Source organism: Cuculus canorus, chromosome 3 (genome assembly GCF_017976375.1).
Source record: "Cuculus canorus isolate bCucCan1 chromosome 3, bCucCan1.pri, whole genome shotgun sequence".
NCBI lineage: Eukaryota > Metazoa > Chordata > Aves > Cuculiformes > Cuculidae > Cuculus > Cuculus canorus.
In genome coordinates this window covers 8,203,928-8,227,105 of record NC_071403.1, presented here as the reverse complement: position 1 = coordinate 8,227,105, position 23,178 = coordinate 8,203,928, and the positions used below count along the sequence as shown (strand labels likewise).

Here is a 23,178-nt window from a genome sequence, read left to right as displayed (position 1 = left end):
GTTTTTCATAAGTGACAAATGAACTAAGATGTAAGCATAAAATATGTTTTTGCAGACCAGTTCTCAAGAATAAAGTGCACTCATGCTAAGAATTGACTTGATTGGAATAGTTTAATATTTGTGACTCGTTAAATTCCAGCCTTAGTATATTAGACCTCATTTTGTCTTTGAGTCAAGAACCCAGGCCTCAGGTATTTCAACCAATAAATACCACCTTTGAATTGCATATTACTCACTACAAATTCTCCTCTTACACCTTAGAGTTGACTGAAGTTCATAATGAAATAAACTTCACTGTACTCTCAAACTCAGATGATGCTGTGGTGAAGTAAAAAAGGACCTTCACCTTCAGGACTCAACAAGGTACTTAACCTATGTGGCTTGGCCAAATAACAGCAATAAAGGACTTTTGGGGAGGCAGGAGGGAGGCAGGGGAAATTAGTGCATGCATTTGCATACGCCATCTGTTTTCGACTTGTCCAAACTCTTTTTTTCTTTGGCTATTGTAGGTCCCTCAGATAGTTCTGAAATTGGTTCAGAACTCGCATGCTCACTTTTGATCTTTACAGTTGTATTTCAGAAATAACCATCTTCAGTCTTACTAGTGCACAAACCATGTATAACATGGGAATATTCAAGAATCAGGTTAATTTTACTTTGCTTTTATCTAAGAAGGTTGTAATGAGGACCCAAAACTTTAGAGCTGTTTTCAGAAACAATCTATAAATTGTGCTACATTTATTTATTCTATTCAAGTAATTGTGTCTCATAGCTGAAAATAATTGGTAATTGTAATGAATGTTTACTATTCAATAGTTTTAAACAGCAATTATTAAGATCTGTAATTTACTTTTTGGCTGGCCTTTCCCCTCTTATCAGTGTGTTGACACTGATATTTTTCCAGTTTCCTCTTGCTGCAAACTCAATTTTGACTGCAAATTCCTGACCAAATATAGTGCCTCTGCTTCAGCTGTAGAACAATGTGAAAAATGCACCTATCCTAACTAAATCAACACTACCATGGTGAAAGATGAAAAAACAAAGCAGTCTATACAAAGACAAAAATAAGATGACATGACAGGTGCCTGGACATCGGCTTTCCTTCACAGCCAAAGATGTGAAGAATGAGAAATCTGTAATCCCAGACACAGGAACCCCTAGAACTTCTATCGGCAAGATTAAGGATGATGAACAGTTTCAGATTTTTCAGACTAGTAGTGTCACAGTTTACAATTTATTGACATTTTCAGTTTCCTACATGCAACCACAATAGCTAACAACTATATACATATATATCCAAAAAAACCCCAACCATGGGGGATACAAAACTCTGTAGAAAAGGACAGCTTTCACAGGATTCTGCAACTTCAAAGGATGGTTTTATTTGGCTGTGATTATTAGAAACACTAGAGACTGACTGTTTATAGTAGGACAGACAAAGATTAAGGGGAGAGCAAATGCTCCTTCCCACTCCTTTGACTGCAACCAAAAACTTCCAAGTCATTCAATGTGACATTAAAAAAAAAAAGCCAACAAGCATGATTATCATTGCTGCAAGCACAGGCAGTGGTGTCTCACTCTCTGATGGGAAGCCCAAGACCTTCCCACAGGTACAAATTATGGGCTTGCTTCCCAGTCAGTATAGGTCAGGAAAAGAAGCAGCCCAGTTCTCAACTGTCTTTTAATATGAAAGTTTTACCTGTAGACCAGATAATGTGAAACCTGAGGAGACAGAAAAGGAGAGACTGCCATCGTGAAAGAAGTGAATCTCAAGAAGCAGGATGCTAACGGGAGGAGAAAGCGATGTAACAGTACAGATTCTAACAGAAAATGAAAGCTCAGGTGAAAGAAGGATATTCCCTCACTCCTCAAAAGTCACAAGATGGGAAAAAGAGGAACAATGGCTATCATGGGACAACACTATGTTATGGAGAAAACTCATAGGTGCAAGCAGAGACATTTTAAACACCACACTTAGGCATAATTTAATTCTGTTACTAGCGCCAAATAACATCCAATGCATACTCAGTTTCCCAAGTGATCTGTGAGAAAGTCAGGCACTGTTAATGTTTTTCTGCTGAAATTTTAAGCAACATGAACTTCCACCCTCTACCCCTCAGCTTCACCAAGGTTAACAAAAATAGTTTCTACCCTTCTGTGAATAATTCAACAAAAAATTAAGTAGGAGTGAATCTGTTTCATCTGTTCAAACATTAAAAATTGTTTATGCTTTCATAATGATCCAATGAAGTGAATAATTTTTTGGGCAGTTGACTTATGACCAAGTAAAAGCATTTCATAAAGCTTCAGCTGAGATGCCATATGCCTTAACTGTGAGACAAAAACCAAGCCACAAAGGTAGTGGGCAACAGGAGATAGCTTCAGTCAATTTAATGTATTTTTAATGATTTTTAAGCCCTCCTCCATTCCACTTCGGTAACGGTGGTTGCTACCCATCATGTAACGTTTATTAGAAATGGTATCTGACTCAGCTACTTTACTGCAGATGTCAGTGGTTCGGTTAACACTGCTCACAATGAGTCAGACATTAGGCAGAAGAAAGTGAGGCACAGAGACACACTTCCACTGCACAGGTTATGGGGATGGGGCCATATTAAGGGGGAAAGAACCATTTTGCATCACTCCAACTGCTGAATATCTAGTTTGCACAATTATTAAGACCATGAAGTTGGATTTGGGTAGTTGAAGTCATCTGGAGATTGCCAACTAGGAGTGGAATTTCAGATGAAGATACTCCTGAATGCAATTGCAGCCCCAAAAAGACAAGTCTAGATTTGTTAAATTTGTGCAAAGACTGTGAACTTCAGCTGACAAGATTGTATCCCACATGTTAATGCTGGTCAACATCCTCATCTACAGCTTTACTGTCCTCTAGACAAAATGATAAGAGTCATGCAATGGAAAACCTAAAATGAGTATCAGTGAGATGAATACGAGATGGCTAAAATCACTGAAAAATATTCTTGGTACGTATTTGAAAAGCAGAGTCTCAAAACACTGCCTGTGACTTAGTACTCACTGGTCACACTCAGGCTTTGCAGGGGAAAGCACTGTAAAGGATGCCTACGTACTCCTGTGTTTTGACACAGTTTTGTTGAGTCCCGTTGTATGTTTAATCTCATGAGTATTTTCACTCAACATTCACAAGGCAGTTCTGGTTCTGGGCTTTGTCCGGTTAGTGAATTTGTCCCCTACACTTCTCCACGTGTAGTTGAGGACTTCCAGAATGGAAGCCACACTCCTGGCATCTGCTGCTGCACCTTACTGTGCATGCTTTGGGTCTTCGTAAGTGGTGAAAATGAAGCTGTTGCCATCAGGGCATGGCATCTCATCACTACCCCCTGAAGCAATCAGCTTGAATAATTTACAGAGACCACTTGTCCACCATCCCCATTGCATCAAGTATTTTCTCTAGAACATAAGCATGAGTAGTTCCAGTTTCATCACTGCTAAGTGTAAATAAGCTCACATGCTTCCATCTATTCCAGTCTATTCCAAACCAGTTTACTATTCATTGGTGGCTTGAAGTAGGTAACATTTAAAGTATCAATGTTTAAAATAAGTACTTATTCAAAGCAACAACAACAAAATCAAAATTGGAAGGAAAACATAAAAAGACGTTGTCTCCTAAACCAATAAAATCGAAGACAGTCTACGAATGCACATACCAAATACAGACATAAAGTTACTTTTCTGAATGTCTGGCAAGATGCTTCATGTTTTATTGCTACAGATTTTCCAGGATATTAAAATCTGTTTTGCCATGATCAAAAAGGGTTTTGATTACAAGATCTAATGATAGCCTACTTCACACTAACTGTTCCACACCTTGAGATTAAATTCTTTGTAAAAATTTTCTCTTTTCTTAAAAATCTCTAAAGGTCAGTGTTGATAACTTTACTATTTTCACCCAAATCCAAGAACTACAGAAATACGAGCTAAGATTAATCTGTTCAAAAAGGAAACTGAAGGAATTTCAGTTAAGTCCATACTATCTTTTCTGTGAAAATATGGGTTTAATTATTCCTTATATTGCTTAACTGTTTTTTTCACGTGGTTGGTTTGTTCTGTTCACTGAGAAGACAGTATCTTCAGGGGGTTTAAGTGTAAAATTTATTCTAATTGCATTTGTAGTGATGTTATACTTGTAGATCCTTTAAAAGTTATATATCACCTCTCGCATCTCTCTAAAAATATGAAACAAATTTATATTTGAATAAAAATGGCAGCTGATTATTCATAATGTGTCTCTCATTTGCTTAAAGTACAAAATGTTTATGTTTTTGACATGCAACAGTTGTTGTGATAAATGTAAACATTTTTCTGACATTAAGAAATGGGAGCACTCAGCTCCCATAACCTAAAGATTAAAAACACTGTAACTAACTTGTTCAAATACAATTTTGGCTTTACAATATTTAGTTATTTCTCTTTTTCCTATGCAAAGCAACAAAGAACTACGTGTTGAAGTTCATGGAAAAAGGCATCACAATACATTAAAGGTTTATTTTATCCCTGCGATCTAGTGCCATCAACTTAGATTTCTAGACCAGGGAAGCCACCTGCTGACATTCATAGGCATTAATCCACAGTATTTATCCTTATCAACTATATGAGAAGCCTCTGGAACTATCCTCAGTTATGGGTTGTTGAGTTTCAAAATTGTAAGTTCAAACCTATAGATTAATTTTATAAATCTTTATGTGTCGCTTTTGAATATGTACAACAAAACGGAACTCCTGCGTTTCTTTGGAGTGGTGGTGGTGTTTGAAATCCAAAAAGGTTGTTCCTGAAGCCATTAAAGATTTTCAGGAATCTTACTTATCTTCCCCCAACATGCCTGCAGCTGCTGTTGTAATGCTCTGTCTTCAAGGTTTTTGTTAGCTGGCAGTACAATTTTAGATAACTTGGATTAGAAGTCTTCCATGTTAAGAGTACAATAAGTATGCCTATATAAATAGTATAGACAAAGAAAGAAAATATGAGTATTTGTAACCTAAAACTGTGGTATAGAAGTACTTGAAAAATGCCATTCTTGATTTTAACTTCAGCTAAAACGAAATATAAGAAACTCAACTTGCATGAGGTTTTGGAAAGAAACAAATGCATAACAATAGCAAAGCAGAGAAATACAGAATCTACAGCTTGATTTATATTAAATTAAAGAAAGTAGAAATTACAAATGGAACAGGCTGCCCAGAGGAGTTGTGGAATCTCCTTCTCTGGAGATAGGCAAGACCTGCCTGGACACATCCTTGTGCAACCTTTTGGAGTGGAATCTGTTTTACCAGGGTGGTTAGACTAGTTGATCTCCAGAGGTACCTTCCAACCTCTACCATTCTGTGGTTCTGTGATGAACTGTAATAACCACGTAAGTAAATAATGTTAACGCTCAGTCATATTTCCTAATGATGTTTTTGTATGTGTTTTATTATTTACCATCACTTAATGAACTCCAAAAGCCTACTACAGGCATTCACTGTAGCAAATGAGTTATAATTGTAGCGTTCATTGTAGTATACACTGCAGTGAACGAGTTTTAACTAAAGCACTAAAGTTTTCTAAGTTGACTTCACTTTCATATTATCAAACATTAGCAAAACATTGCAATGTTTAAACTGCAGCCACTAAAAAAAGCGTTTATTAAAAATTTGTGTGTTTGGATGCTGTGAAGCTTCAAGAATTTATTGTGACTGGTACTAGCGAAGCTCTGCAACTTAATTCTTTACAAATATTTAGTCACTTGGTCTAATTTTTTTTCAAAACAATATCCTCTTAAAATTCCTTCACTAAGAATTTCCTAGGGATCTCCAATATTGGTTTTATGAATTTTGCATGTGTGTACACATACAAACAACGGAAAATAGATCGTAGATATATCCATAAACATTTAGTATATAAAACAGACAATTCCTTGAGGAAAATGTGAAGTAAAGCTTTTCAGTGCAACAATCTGGTTGCCAGACAGCCTGGAAAAAAACAGATAAAATCTTTTTGTGAAGTTCTTTTTATTTTTCAGTCAAAAAAACCCCAACATTGTCTCTATATGAATTTGCACAGCCAAACTGCAACTGGAAACCTTTAAAATTATTTTAAAAAACATACATGACACAAAAGAGAGCACATGATGTTATTTTACTGATATCTGAGTCAAACTGTACTACCACCTAGCTGGAATGGATGATGAAAGAAGCCGTCTCAAAACACTGATCAAGAATTTTCTCTAGCTACTACTTCACTTTACGAACGTTCAACACCTCTCAGAGCATGCTTTGCTAGCAGACATCAAGCACAACCATTAAAGGTACCACCTCTGACTGCATAGCCAGGTTTGAATAGTGGGAACAATAAAAAAGAACTTCATATTGGTTTTTGTTCCTCTTCAGTAATGTAATAATTGTGTTGGGACCTCTTCTTAAGCGAAATGAATCAAAATGAGCACTACTGTATAATGCTCTTGTAGCATAATTACGCAGGAGAAGGAATGCGTACTTGGAGATTTATTAGATTTGCTGCTACCATTTCTCCAGAGAGCATAGGAAGAGCCACAGAGTGTAGTTTGTGGATATACATTTAGCAGCTTGAGTCAGATTTTTGTGGCAGAAAATGAAACTGTTCAGGATAGATACCTTAGCCAAAAAAAGTAGGGTATCTTATAACTTTTCTACAGGACATGGGTCTAAAGTGAAGGTGATTTATACATTCTACATAATACTTACAGTTATTAGTTATACAAGTAATATATTTATTTAGAAAATGAAAGTATTTATTATGAAAGTATGAAAGTATTTACTTAGCAAATAAATATATTTCTTTAGCAAAAAAACCCAAATACTTAACAAGAGTAACAAGCAGCAAGATGCAGGCAAGAAGTCAAATAATAATTTTAATCCAGAGAAGACCACTGGTTCATGAACAGTAACATCCCATTTCAGGGTATTTAAAAGGCTGAAAAATCTAGTAACGGCACCTGCTTAGAACTTTTACATGAGAGAATCAAAATCTGAGATCAATCTCTTTGAAACACCACCAACAGCTACCAATGAAACACCCATCTAATTTACTTCATATCGTTAACTACCTCAGACATCTTTTAGTGCTTTAGGACTTCCTATTCTCAAAGCAATTAATACTCATCTTAATTGTGTGACTTGCTACTTACTGACAAGAAGATCTACTTACTGATAAAAAGATCTTCTATTTACTTTCCTGATGACTTTTATATTTACTTAGAAAACACCTTTACAAGGTAAAAAAACACAAAAAAGATTCCGTGCTGACACAATTTTTTTTACATCCAAACTGAGCTCAAACAGCAAGTTAAGAAACACAGTTTTACCTGAACTGAGAAGAAAATATTATGTAAATCTTTTCTTTAGCAGAAACATCCACTGAGGATGATCCACTATAAACCAAACTAAAAACCCTACCCCATTTAGTAACTCCTCCAAAAAGGAGACACATCTTTTCAGGTTACTTTAGTGGCTTTTGGTCTAAATCAGTTTGAGCTGACTTACCGCCTTCCTCTACAACGTCAGCCGGGCACGGATTCAGCCACAAGTTACCAGAAAGCCGAGTTCCATGGTTATATGTATTGTCTTACGTTCACATAACATTTCAAGGAAAGTGACGTTCAGAAAAGTTTTTTTAAAGTGATACTGCATAGAAAATGCAATCCTTTTTTTGTGCATACTCAGCGATTCTTCAAGAAAATGAAAGAGCTTAACAAACTATGTCCACTTCAACTGACCTTTTGGAGTCTTCTAGTTTTTCTTAACCCTTCATTGTGCTTATTCTTTTGTTCATTAGAAACTTCACGAGAGCCATCAGTAACGCGATACTCTGAAAATTCATTTTCATCACCTAGAAATCAAATTTAGAAACTTGAAATAAAAACTGCAATCTTGTGACATGAAACCGCCACCAATTATTTTATCGTAGCACATAAACCTATGTACAATTAAGATACCTAAGTTAATAATTCATACTGGTTATTTTTTCTGTATTTCAGTTACAGAAAGAAGAATGACAGACAAGGATCTGACTTCATCTTTCAGTATCTGTTCTTCTAGATAAACTAGTCATATAACTCCCAATTTCCAATATTTTGAAACCCATATATTAACCACAAGTAAAGAAACTAATAAATTGTTTTCCAATTCTTATAAAATCTGCAATTTCTCTAAATAAAGACGCATTTGAGAGCTTTAAGCAGCTGTGGCTAGATTTGTCCTTTTGTATCAAAATGTCAATGCTTTCAGAACACACTGTGTTTATTTGAAATAACTTGGAGGTCTGAAACATGTTTTGAAAACACTTTGCAAGAAAATCTGGCAAACTCTTAGCAGGCAAGGATTGCGTGCACATGCAGGCATAGCAGTCCTACTATTTAGAAAAAGGCCTCATCCATAAGAATGTACTCTAATGTGGGTGTCAAAAAGCAGTATTTTTCACCACCTATTTTATGAATAAATCATAGAATAGTTTGAATTGACCAGTTTGATGACCCAGTTCCAACTCCCCTGCCATGGACAGGGACACCTCCCAGCAGACCAGGCTGCTCAAGGCCCCATCCAACCTGACCTTAAAACATATATTAATGTATATTTAATTCTTCAACATTGCCAGAATTACTGACCAGTTAAAGAAAACATAATAATTAGTGATTAAAGTGATCTAAATTCAGCTCCTTCCAAATAAGCTTCTTCTGATTACTTCTGGAAAATACTGAAGACTACTATGCATATTGACTAGTCTGACTGCATATATAACTAATAATCATTTGTTTTTCCTCTGTCAGCTACTCAAAACTCTTAATTCTTGGAGTGACAAAACAACAAATTACAAGGCAACAAATGATGACAAATATTTTCCATTACTGATTACTTATTTTAAAATTATAATCTTTAATCTAGTCAAAATTTCATTACTTTTTCACACTGAAGTTGCAAACTTCACATGAATTTACACAGTTGTTTTTGTGTAATACAAGTAAACCTGGGTTTCAGGTACAATCATTAATTTAATGCCAATACTTAATTACAAACTCTTATTTAACAAAGGGAGAACTAATTACTTAACAATGCTGACTATACTTAGCATTACACTGAGGATCCATCTTCAATCACAGTACAATACTGATGCCAAGCAGAAGAGGAGAAAAGATCTTGCCACACAAGAAAACCAAGCTAAGAAACTTAACCCGTTTTACTTGGGAAAACAGAACATTGAAACACATATTTTGAATTTTAAAAAAACCTGCAGCAACCACAGGACTGCAAAGGATGTCAGATCATCTACTCCATTGCTTTACACCAAGCAGATGCGAGCAAAGCAAGGTATGTCTGTGTTAATTTACAGTAAGTTGCTTCAGTCACTGGAAATGGCAAACCACTGTTTATGTTTTTTTTGAGGGGTGGCTTCGGAGGACAGTGAGAAGCAGTATAATATTCCTCTTCCCACTCTTGGTCCAAACGCCCAAGGTCTGCAGCTCTTATGCCATTTGGGATTAAAGTCTCAAGATGTGTATGCCTGGACTTCTTTCCAGTTACAGTTCACTCTCATTGGTTCTTCATGTTCACTGGAAAGCAGGAACAGGTGATGACATCCATCACCTCCTCCCAATATCAGCTTAGGGATCTCATGCATTACATAAATAAAGACTATTCTCTGCAATCTACTTCCTACCTCTCCTCTCCTGACTATGAGGATTTCTCAAGCACTTTACAGCTTTTCCATCCTGCAGGTCTCAAGCTTCACTGCCTACTATCTATTTTTCCCTTTTCTTTTTAAAGTGGTCACTCAGTCACAAGTAAGGAGCTTCCAACTTTAGTAGGTTTTCCTAGGGTATTTCAGCTAAGGTAGACAGAACTTTTTGAAGCAGTTCCACCCACTGTTAGCTATCCGTAAATTTAGTTCAAATACACAGCTAACTCATGCCACTGCGGTCCACTAGATCCCACAAATCCTCTTCTAAAACACTGCTCAATGACTGATATCAAAAGCAACAACTGTAGTATTCCTCTGAAGTATTATAACAAATTAGAGTAACTTTAATTTGCAATTTAAGCTTCTCCTCATTCATGATCTTTATCACTGGTGAGAAGTTTTGCACCAGAACATCATTTTGAAAATTCCATTTGATATTTCCTTTGAGTTCAAAATCAAAGTAATCATTTGGCACATTTAGCTAGCTTTTGTTCAACTGAATCAATCATGTCTGTCTAATAAAAATTCTGTGTTCTACTTTAAAAATTTCATAATCACTGAAAATTTCATAGTCACTGAAATTAAGCTATATCATACCTACTGTTTTATACCTATCCATAAACTTATTTACACCAGCTAATAAGAAAGTCAGTCTGAATTTGTTATCAGTAGTAATCCCTAGGGTACATATGCACAGAATATGTAATATGTTCCGTTAATATTATGTAGTTTTTATTCCAGCATAGGCAAATATCAAGATTTTGCTATTCAGAACACATTTCTTAAAGTCTTCTGAAAGCTTATCTGTCCATGAGGTTCTAAAAACAACCTGATAATAGTTTAGAACAATTTTGTCTGGCTGGCTAAGTGCTCTAGGATAAGCGTCATCAGGCTTTGCAAGTTTGACTATATCAAAATAATCCTCAACCTGTTCCCTCCATTTAGAAGTATTTGTCAATTTTTTTTGTTTTAATAATTAGTTAGAATTAACCTTTTTGTGGACATAAACAAAAGAAGGCATCAAGGAAGAAATAGTTTTCTTCATCACCCCTCATTTGTTTTTTAAAAGGACATAATAACAAGTCAATAGAGGATATCACATGTTATTCTTAACGAGCTTATCTTCTTCCAAAACTGAAGAAAAAGGAAAAAAGGCACATATAATCTAAGCAAGTTACACATGCTAAAAATATAGGCATTGACGCACACACCCCAGGTACACAGGACTTATTGATTACAGAGCACTGATATTCATCAGGTATAGCTGCTTTAATCAGGAGGATAGAAAACTTATTTCATCTCCAGGAAATAAAGCTGAGAAAGAAAAAGTGCATCTAACAGGAATGTATCTTTTAATATTCTTATAATGCCTAATTAATTTCAACTCTCATATCCATGACAGTTCTCTGCTTGGAGTAAAATGAAAATGAGTGGCCATGTTTATACCTCTGCTGTTGAGAAGAACAATTGGATAGCCTTGAGTGTACCCTACAAACGAACCTGAAAATTGCTACAACATAAGCACTGGGACTCGAAAAGTAAATTTCAGATTGGCTTGCATATTACATTTCTGCTTTAAAATCACGTTCCAAGCTGTGGAAAGAAAGCTTAGGTAAGACTGCCACTGACTTAAAATCACAAGGAAAACAATGGGCAAGAAAAAGGTTTAATATTTAAAATATATACAGATATAATTAATTTTTATATAGATTTGATTACTCCTAACTGTATATATACAATCAGTGAAAAGAATTGCTTAGCTTTTAAAAATAATATACTGTATTCAATAGTTTTCAAATCACAAGCAACATACAAAAAATGAAGCAATTTACTATTTATTCATTAATTTACAGGGATAAGAAATAACACATTCAAGTAAAAGAAGGAAATATTAAAACTATATTTAATAAAAATCAATTATTTCATCATACAGTGTCACAGTAATAAGTTTAAAAGAAGAATTTATTGTCTTCCACAGAACTTGTAGTAGCAAAAACACAACTCATTTGTTATCAATTCCTTCCACTTTCAAGTGAGCTCATTTGAGCTGTCAGACTTGAGGTTCTACTTGACTACGCAGCACTGAGTTCAATACATAGGAAAATGGTCATCATGGATAAATCACAAATATTATAAAAATCACTAGAAACACAGATTAAGACTTACAGACTTCCTAACAAAAAGAATAAAAAATATAAACACTGGATAACTTGTTTGCTTTATAGTGCTCCTTCTTCCTCTCCTCCAAAATCTGCTATATTAAACAAGTTGTCTAGTGAACAAAATCATAGAATGGGTTGGGTTGCAAGAGATAATGACAGTCATCTAGTCCAACGCCCTCGCAGTGAGATGGCATACCCTCAATCAGATCAGGTTGCTCAGAGCCCCATCCAGCCTGACCCTGAATGTTTCCAAGGATGGGGCATCTGTCACCTCTCTGGGCAATCTTTTCCAGTCTTAGAAAATTCATTGTAATTTACTCACTAGAATTTCTTAAATTAGAATTAGAATTAAACTAGTTAGAACTAAATCTAAAATTAACTGGCATAAGTAAGTAGTAAACAATTTCTCCTTTCCCATTTGTTTTCACGATTGCTTAATGAAAAACAGGCTGTTCTTCGGCACTAAGAAACACATAACTTAAGGATCATCATCACACTCTAACATGGCAACAAACATACAGTGGGTTCATACATTTATGGGTGTACATTTACACTCGTATAACATACACCTGCATCAACTTTTTTTTTAATGATGCGCTCCAGTTTTTAAAATACAGATGTAACGAACCCAAAATAGCAGCTCACAGTTCAGCATCTTATTTAGAGATAAAAGCACAGTCATCCTTCAACATTTCCACTGGATGATTTTGTAAGTCTGATACCAAGTTTAAGCCCTCTGAGTTAACAATCAATTTTATGTAATTCACTGATGCACTGCTACAGAATTTTCTAGGGAAAACAAATTCCTAGAATATGTAATTATTATATTTTACTATATGATCCTATGATTATAATTTATAATATGAAATATAATTATAGCTATTTAATCCTAAGTAAAGCATGACAGAGTTCAAAATATCAAAATCTGAAAGCGATTACCCCCTACGCATGTTAGGAGCATTTTTCAGGGAAGTTCCCAGGATTCATTATTCTAGTATAATTTACAGTGAAATATATATAAAATATTCTTAAAATTATTATTATAAACCAAAACCAGTTCCATATAGAAAAAGCCATGGTTGAAAAAGCTGCTTAGATTGCAACTCCTCTGCATGTCCTCAAATGTCTTATTCAAACTTGATAACATTAGAAATTGCTAACTCAAATATCTTTTTTCCACTAGAGATTTTTTGTCCTTAACTGCAATTAAAGTAGCAACGTGAACTTGTGAAATATAAATAATTTGAACAAGTGACTCCATGATGAGGAGCTACTTACAAGCAATTTACAAGAGCACCATAACATTCAAACCAGAAAGACTTTGGTTTCTTAAACAGAGTTTGCATAGCAGCAGAAAGTTTACAGAATATCAAGCATTAGGGGAAAAGAAGGCTTACACACTGTTGTTGCATTTTATGAGCACAGGTTCCTTATCTCTTGGTCACATCTTTGTGTTTGTAATGTATGGGGGGGGGAAAAATGAGTGTTCCTTCAGATCCTATGCACTTATTTATTTTACTGAAAACCAGAGTCAGCACTGCAGCATTTTCTTCTTTTGTTGTAACTCTGAAAGATTTTTCCCTTACGAATGGCAGTTCACTTCACAACTTAGCTGCATGAGTATATCAAATGCAGCGTGATATCTTTTCATTTCCCAGCTCTATGTAATGACTTACCAGTAGTGCGACTACAGCAATTCGTGTCGGTTTTGTAGACTTTTTCAACAGCATGCTGAGGCAGCCTATTCACATCATCAAAATCTAAAGCTTCCACAGTCTCAGCTTTTTCACCATCTGTCATATAATTTAATGGCAATCTTCCAGGATGTTCAGGTGGTTTGAAGTTTTTCTTTACTGAAACATCATTTGCTGAAATAGACTTTTTCCTGCTTTTCTTGGGAGTAGTATGTGGCTTACAGAAACTTGCATCGATTGAGTCCATGCTTGTAGGAGAGTCTCTGCAAGAAATTTCAGGAGGATTATGCGATTCCTTTGGTACTCGTACCTGTACTTCATTTTCATTCAAGTTACACGATGCAAAGAAGTCTTCATAAGAATCCTCTTCAGCACAAAAAGACTTGCTATATGTATTATGTGCTTGCAAGGACTCTTTAGACCCTGATGGATCCAGTTCTGAGGTAGCCAGTGTCCAACTAGATAGTGTTTGTCGTTTCTTCCTCTGCTTGTCTTCAAGAACACAGTCGTTACTGTCAACAGGGAAGCTTCTATCCTCTGAACACATATTAAAGTCTTCGCTGTTCATAGGTGAATTAGAGACAATGTCAGTCAAAGCAGGAACAGTGTTTAACTTGACTGTTTTTTTGGAAGGAGTAACATGATCTAAATCCTTGATTTGGAAAACAGAACTTTCACTTGCAACTGAAGTAGTCACGCTAGTTTCATCTTTTGGGAGCGTTTTTAGATCATTCTTATCTAACGACAATTTATCATTCAAAGCATACTGCAAAATCTGTTTCTTTCTTAAGCTTCTTCTGCTACGTTGTTTTGGTGTTACATTTTTCTGCTCATAGCTTTGTGAGGGAGAATTCACTGATGCACTCATGGATACATGAATATCTGTCCAAGTATCACAAGCGGGTTTTACTACCTCTGTTTTCCGTCTCTTTATTTTACCAGTTCCCCAAAGACAATTGTAACTTGAGTTCAAGCAGTCTTCCATTTGTTCTCCTGCAAAATACAAAAAGTGGCAATATAAATGTATTTAACAAAACAGGAGCACTGAATTTCTTAGCAAAATACATATTACTGAAAGAAGAAAACAAGGATTTAGCCACTTCTCTGGATATTATATGGCTAGTCATCAAAAACTAAGCAGCAAATGGATTAGAAATAAAGCAAATTCTCTGTGGACAAGAAGCTACAACAGCTTTAGCTATCATATCTTAATAGATGGTACTTAGTATCCATAAGACGCATTCTGCTCTCTTGAGACAAAGCAGCAGAGGAACTCCCTTTCATTCTTGCATTTGTGGAGAAAACCAGCATGACTTTAGACTGATAAAGCTAGCAGTACTAATACTGGCAACCCAGTGATTGTTTTTACTACCATAGCATTACCAGCACCTTGTTGTAGCTTCTGCAGCTAAGATGAAATTAACTACAACATCATATTATCCTGGGCTGCATTCAAAGATGCGTGGCCAGCAGGGCGAGGGAGGGGATTCTGCCCCTCTATTCCTCTCTTGTGAGACCTCATCTGAAATCCTGTGTCCAGTTCTGGAATCCTCAATATAAGAAGGAGATGGAGCTGTTGGAACGGGTCCAGAGGAGGGTTACAAAGTTGGTCAGAGGGCTGGAGCACCTCCCATACGAGGACAGGCTGAGAGAGTCGGGCTTGTTCAGCCTGGAGAAGAGAAGGCTCCAAGGAGACCTTAGAGTGACCTTCCAGTACCTGAAAGGGCTACAGGAAAGCTGGAGAGGGGCTATTCATAAAGGTTTGTGGTGATAGGACAAGGGGGAACGAGTATAAAGTGTAGGGAGGCAGATTCAGGCTAGGCATAAGGAAGAATTTCTTCACCATGAGAGTGGTGAGGCACTGGCACAGGCTGCCCAGGGAAACTGCGGCTGCCCCATCCCTGGAGGGGTTCAAGGTTGGATGGGGCCTTGGGCAGCCTGATCCAGTGGAAGTTGTCCCCGCCCATGGCAGGGGGGGTTGGAACTAGATGATCTTGAAGGTCCCTTCCAACCCGAACTATTCTATTATTGATTCTGTTTTCATACCACATACACCAATACAGGCCATTAAAAATAATGAGGAAGTGGAAAAACATATCATTTCTTGTAGCTATTCTTATGTAATTATTTTAGGGGAGTTGATATACACAATCTATTAACTTTTCACAATAAATTCCTCTGTAACAGGCTAGTTTCTTTGATGAATCAAAATACATTTTTAAAAATCCAGTTGTTCTACAATCTGATAATTGCAGTAGAAGCTTTTGTTTAAATACAGGCTGAGAGCAAAGTTTCAGCAATATGCCTTCTGTAAGTGCTCCTGTATGTTTTAAGGGAAGTCTTGATGTTACTTGCTCATGAAATATCAATAATATTTTTTAATATATGGTGTAGCTAGATTCAGAAAAATTAAATATATGGACATGAAAGGAGAGGTTTCACATCACATGGTCAGACTCCCATATCGACAACTGAAAATGTCTTACCTTCAATTCTCAAAGAAGTTCAAGACTCTGTTTAATTTAACTATTACCAACCAACACACTCTCACGTGTCTTGCAAGCACAAACAAAAGGGCCACTGTCCCAGAGCATCAAATATAGAAGCTACACTGAATATTGTCATGGGATGTGGAGTTGTAATGCTGGAGGGACATACTCAACTTAAAGCTCTTAAATCACAATGTCGAGACTCATCAGCACACAACAAATTTACTAAAATAAAGTTTGTTTGCACAGCTATGCTACTTCCAGAATTAACTTATCCCACACATTGCATGAAGACATACCGAGCTGCCTCAGTCTACAAGATATCACCCGTTCTCTTGTAAGCTTATGACAGAATTCTTGCAAGTCAACAAAATACAATACCTGAAAACAGCATGAGGTATAGCTTACAGTTGGAGTAGAATGGAGAGTAGGCAGACCACTCAAGTGGCCCTCGTTATGAATTCTGAAGACTGTCTTCTCCTCACTTTTTAACTGAGCTCAAACACTAGCATCTGACTTCAGCTTTTTGGTCATGTGACTAACAGACGACATGAGGTCTGAAGTACATATCATTACATACATGATTAATGCTGATAAGATGCCCAGTGACGTCGCTCAACAGCTTTCACAACTATCTTCTCCCTTAAATCCTGCTACCATGTCAAAACAGAGGAACAAACCTCTAACCTTATGAGAGTAAGAACCTTGGTAACAAACAACTTGAACTCATCTGCAATCATAAAACATTTTAAAAATGGATTTATTTTTATTCTTGCTACTTCTGCCATCCCTGAATGCTTCAGCTGGGGAACATATTAGGCTGCCTTTTAAACTCAAGCTTTTTGATTGAAAATTTGTTAGATATTTCAGTTCCCCGAGGTCTCTCTCTCATTCAGCTCTCTTTTTTGCTTCCCACATAATACTGTTTAGTGTGCACTCTGTACTCTATACAAGCTGCCTGGCGAAGAAGGACCTGGGGGTGTTGGTTGACAGCCAAATGAACACGAGCCAGCAGTGGCCCAGGCGGCCAAGAAGGCCAGTGGCATCTTGGCTTCCATCAGAAACAGCGTGACCAGCAGGACAAGGAAAGTGATTGTGCCCCTCTAGTTGGCATTGGTGAGGCCGCACCTCAAATGCTGTGTTCAGTTTTGCGCCCCTCACTACAAGAAAGACATTGATGTCCTCGAGCATGTCTAGAGAAGGGCAACAAAGCTGGTGAAGGGGCTGGAGAACAAGTGTTATGAGAATCCGTTGAGGGAATGGGGGTTGTTTAGCTTAGAAAAGAGAAGACTGAGGTGAGACCTTACCACTGTCTCCAACTACCTAAAAGGAGGTTGTAGAGAGGTGGGTGTTGGTCTCTTCTCCCAAGTGACAGGTGACAGAACAAGAAGGAATGGCCTCAAGAGTTGCACCAGAGGAGGTTCAAATTGGACATCAGGAAAAACTTCTTCACAGAAAGGGTTCTCAAGCACTTGGCAGAGGCTGCTCAGGTAGGTGATTGAGTCCCCATCCCTGGAGGTATTTAAAAGACGGGTAGATGAAGCACTTAGGGATAGGGTTTAGTAATGGACAGGTACGACTGGACTTGATAATCTCAAAGGTCTTTTCCAGCCTAGGGATTCTATGATTCTATCGCTGTAAGAGGGAAGATGACTTGCATCATACCAAGACAAGAAGCCATTAATGTGGAGAAGTGTAAAGAAAGAGAAGGAAGTGATGCAAGCAACACAGCGGTAAGGCAGAGCCTCTACCCAGTGTGATTCCTAGTGATCCATTTTCCTTGAATTCTTACTTCTATGTACTCAGCCAGCTAAGAAATACTAAAATAATTCAAGTTTAAATATAAATGATAGAGCAAATATATATATATATATATTTCCCATTTCACTATACTGTACTTCCTAAAATAAAGATATACAGCTCATATATTATTTTTAATATCTTTCATAAACAAAGTTGTGTTAGTTACCTGGCAACAATGCATCTTCTGAATTAGTTAAGGCACAAGTTGACAGCGGGCGGTCTCCTGCTGAACTACTTGGAGATACTTGAGACATCTGTGAAGCTAGGAATTTGTAATAATACACTAGTTAGGCCTATTTGCAAACATACAGATTTTCACACCATCTATTCATATTTGAAATAGTTCAATTGTAACAAAAAAGCTATTAGATATTCCACAATCTTAAGCATTTTTTTCTAGATAAATCTGCACATTTTTCAGAAACTAAAGAAAAATGACAAACCATTTAGAAAAAATATTAGACATCTTAAGCCAGTTGAGGCAATTTACTAAAGAATCTGTTAAATTCTGCAATTATGAGCAAAGCTTTGATATAGCAGAAACACTTTTCAAAATGAATGTATTACCTTAAAATTCAAAGGTAAAACAAATACAAGCCAAGAGAAAATAAACAAAGGTTTTTCATCCATGTCTCATTGGTTCTTCACTTTCCTCCCATACGTATTTTTGAAACTATAAAATGACAGTCTAGTTGACATAAACCTCTTCAAACTTCATATACTACAGACTCCCCCTACCTAAATGATGTTCCAAATTTCAACAGTTATTATAAAGAAAGACTGACAAAACCTAATGACGTAGACCTCAATACTTTCACAGTAAGGTAATGGAAACACTAAGAAATCTGAAAAGTACTAGCTGGATTTAATTCATCAGGATCTGCATTTTGAAGTCAACTAAATTTATTCAATAAGGTCATTCAAATTCTTTTTTTTTTTATTCTGTCTTTCAGTACCTGGAAAGATATTTCATCAATTTTGGACTTCTAAAAACTGTTGGCTTGGAAGCAATACCATTACAATCTTTGTCAAGTACAGCATTTACATTAAATTTAACAGGAAATAAGAGTCTCACTGTCAAGTTATGCCAAGTTTTGATAATATCAGTTTACAAGTTTAGAGAGTCTAGCTTAAACATTAGCCTTCTAGAGCAGTCTAGTGATGAAGAAATTCCTTTTTGCAATCACTGTCTTCCATGATTTCTTGTGCTCTTCAGCAGAAAGAAACTAAAAGCTAAAACATTTACAACTACTCAAAACCTGGGAAGAAGAGAGGATGTGCAGTTAAGTCAGATATGAAAAAAATTCTGAAAGCCAGAGCAAGACAAGTGCGCCAAAAATTCAGCAAAGATAGCAGTCATTTGTGCACGTTCATGGATAAGTAAAATTTAATTTCTTACCAGTAGGAGAAAGATTTTCTCTTTTTTCCTTCATCTCCTTTATTCTTTTTTCCATTGCACTGCATTGATCTTTTATCTTATTAGCAGGGCTATACACAAGCGAGCCACTGTCTTCAAATAGTAAAACTGGTACATCAGTTTCTGCACAAAGAAATTGCATTTCAACATCAATGTCTGCGCTACAATGGCTTCAGATGAAGTTTTCTGTTTGTTTTTTTTTTTTAAAGAAACACATTAGGTTCTTTATAGCTAACATCACTAGAGATGCCTTAACACTACAAACTTGCAAAGAACTCTGTAAAAAGCAAGTCAAATTTATTTGTTAGGGTGAGATGCATAAAAGTAAAAAACCCCAAACCCATTAAGTGTTTTACATAAATAACGTAAGTTATTTGAATCTCAGTCCAAAGCAGTTCTTACCACAATCAATTGCTATCTTTTGTACAGCTAATTCTTTAGCCATCTGGTCCAGTCTTCTTTGCAGCTTTCTATTATTTTCTGGAGTCTTTTCAACAAAGTCTTCTGGCTGCATACATCTGTGCTACAAGACGTACAAAACCATTAATTATATGGCATAAAACTGCCAGAAGTAGCTACAATTCCTATTTGCCTACTGCTTTATAACAGTATTTATTATCAGTGTTCATGCTACTTATTTGAGAGTCACAGATAACTGTAGAAGTTAACATTTTCCAAAGTAAACCTCACCATGAAATAAGAAAGAACCTAACAGATTATTTTTAGGTTAGATTGTAGCAAAGAGAGGATTTTATTTTTATTTTTTTTAATACTAGGATTTCAGTGATTGTCATAACTCAGTGAAACATAAGCCACATCACAGTCTTGGACCACACAGGTAACATTACAGGCAGAGAAACTGTTCAGCCTGGAGAAGTAAAGGCTCCAGAGAGACCTTACCATGGCCTTTCAGTGGCTAAAGGGGGCGTACAAGAAAGACAGGGATAAACATTTTAGCAGAGCCTGAAAGGAGAAGGGGTAATGGTTTTAAACTAAGAGAGGGTAGAGTTCGACTAGAGATAAGAAAGAATTTTTCTACAATGAGGGTGGTGAGAACTGCCACAGGCTGCTCAGAAAGGTGGCAGATGCCCCATCCCTAGAAATATTCAAGGTCAGGCTAGATGGGGCTCTGAGGAACCTCATAACACAGGAGTTTGACGACCTTTAAGGGCCCCTTCCAACCCAAATCATTCTATGATTCTATGTTTTTTTGATCAGTCAGTCATTGTAATCTAAATCTTCATTTCTTCATTCACCAATATAAAGACTCTACTTTTTTTGTCCTTTCTTCAGATAAGATGTCACATCATCACAGCCACAGCCTGCCTTTAAAAACCTACTCAGATGGAGAAGTTAAGTTTACAGAGTGTTCTGAAAATAAATAGCTCAAATACCTAGGGACAGAAGGTCAAGGTCAAACTTTAATTTTTGCTACTTTAGGCTTACTTAAAAAAATAAATTACATACTCACTTTTTTGATCTGCAGTGGTAACTCTTCATCAGTGTCCACTGCAGGAAATAAAGATTCATCAGCATGCATTCCAGTTTCTCGACACCTGTATAATGAATTAGAACAGGTTTGGGTTCTTTTAGGGCTTTTTCTTAACTATGAGAACCTTTATTGCAAAAAAAGCGGTCTGAGCCCTGTAATAATGAAACACCAACCATTCCTAAGTGTTTATCTTTAACATAATTACTGTAATGCTACAAAAAAAGAATCTACATATTACAGACCAAATACAGAACACTATATGTGTTTCTGTACTAATGACATCCTCTCAATTGCTCTTCTGATGATTCCCACTCATATGACATTGTCCACATATTCAATCATCACTTTATTAAGTCCTTCTGGCCTGATTCTCATAAACCTCAAATCTTGCCCTGACTTTTGTGAGGACTGTAGGCTTTCATTGTTCACTAACAAGTCAACTTAACCTTAATCTGTTCACCATGATGACAGTAAACTCCCAACTACAATCCATAGAATGTTACAGTGTTACGGTAGGAGGAAATTTTTCTATTCAGGCAAAGGAGGAAGGAGGCTTCATCTGATCCTGGCTTTTATATCTTATCCGTTAGTCTCAGCTTTCTGCCTTCTCTTTGTACAGGGAATGCTAAGAACAGCCCCTTATCGAGAAGCAATTTATATTTATGCAAAATTTTTTTAATTACAAAACTAATAATCCAACTCATATCTCACCCATAGTTTCTCCTAGTCTTTTCACATTCAAAGATTGCCTTGAGAACAGTGAAACTAATATTAACTTGGAATACGATACAATCTACTGCACTTGTGAACACCAAGGGAGCTACTGAGACAAGAATTTGGTTATTAGTACATAAATTCATTTTGATAAAAATAGGTAAAACCAGTTTTATTCTCAAACAATAAACAATAAAATATGGGACTTTAATAGGCTACACTGGAATTCCCCCCCAATTCTTTCAAGACTGCGATTCTAGTGACACCTAGTGATCTAACTGCTATAAAGTTTTTATCTGTAGAACTCTCATCTAATGCTTAGCTACTCAGTTTTGAATAAAGAGCCAAATCACAACATGTATTTGTCAAACTAACTGAGCTTAGACTTCCCTGGAACATCAGAGATGATATTTAACATGCTGGCTGTTATTAAATTTGGGATAATAATCAGCACAGATGTAGACTACATTCCAATTTACATTATTCCAGAAATTTCATTGATTCAGAGAACCTAAACAGAAGAAAAAAAATCTACTGTTAAATATTTTACGATTTTTTTTCCTTTTATTTTGGAGAGAAATCATTTACATTCAGATTTGTTTGTCTTATTTGTGACATAAGTGAGTTACTCTACTAAGAATACAAGGGTACAGTTTCCCAATTATGCATTGATTCAGAAGTATTAAGTTTGCTTAATTTGGACGCAGATTGTAGCAATTCTTTTTTACACAGTGTTCTTTTTATTGTTGGGTTGTGATGTTTTTTAAGTCACTCATTAAGGTATTTGAGTCGAAGCTGTACTAAAGAATTTTTTTCAGTGATCCCAAAACTGTCCCTCATTTTGCATTAAACTTCTAATTTATTTGCACGAATCTTGCAATAAGTTCATGATTTTCTGCACTTTTTTCAAAGTTAGACATATCTACCACTCAAAAAAAAAAAAAGAAACGCTTCAATTTTTTTGTTCAAAATACATTTAGTCAGGAGTCATGATTTTTTTTAATTTCACTTGTCATCTTATTTTAAAGTCTTCCTCCCAACCAAATTGCTTCCTATTAAACTGCAGAACTGCATTCAGTTCAGATTCAAATAGATGCCCGTAATATAAAGCAGAAGCTTCCAATACAAATTTGAGGCAAATCATTGGAGAAAGCACAGGAAATCTGGTAAGAGTTCAACAAGGCAATGTTCACTAACTACTGCACACCCCCTTGTACTCTAATTACTTGTGCTGGTTTTTATGGAGAAAAGCAAGCATGACAGTATTTTTCAAATTATAGAGCATGTTTCTCCAAAAGGCTCAAGCACTGCTCAGGGGAAAGTAATGTTAATGTACACACAAACCAGTTTGGAAGTAGGGGTCTGCTAGCTGTTAAGTGGAAGAATATTAGGCACAAACCAGAAGAATCAGGAAACGTTGGAGTAATTGTTAATGACCTGCTTCCTTGTTTGGTGTTGTCAGAGCTCAAACATCAAAAAGCAGCATCCAGATTAAATAACATAGACTTCAGCATCCTGTTTTCAATAACAAGATTCCCAAGAACACGTACAAACGTGAAAACCCAGCCAAACATTTCTAGTTTACTCTGCTATGTTCCACACGTTTTTGGTTTAGACACAGTCAGATGCAGTATTGTATTTGGTTTTTCATAAAACTAAATGTTTAATTGCATCAGCA

The 23,178-nt window shown here is 36.2% G+C and overlaps 1 protein-coding gene across 1 annotated transcript in view; it reads right to left on the bottom strand.

Annotated features, from left to right (window-relative positions):
- The window catches only part of MCPH1 (microcephalin 1), a 126,299-nt gene that overhangs the window by 95,524 nt on the left and 7,597 nt on the right, over positions 1–23,178 (bottom strand). The window contains exons 4-9 of the mRNA XM_054062532.1: positions 20,766–20,850; positions 19,697–19,817; positions 19,277–19,417; positions 18,044–18,139; positions 13,568–14,578; positions 7,772–7,884 (exon numbers count right to left, since the gene is read on the bottom strand). Of these exons, the coding sequence (XP_053918507.1) occupies positions 7,772–7,884; positions 13,568–14,578; positions 18,044–18,139; positions 19,277–19,417; positions 19,697–19,817; positions 20,766–20,850 (1,567 nt within the window). The remainder of the gene's footprint in view (positions 1–7,771; positions 7,885–13,567; positions 14,579–18,043; positions 18,140–19,276; positions 19,418–19,696; positions 19,818–20,765; positions 20,851–23,178) is intronic.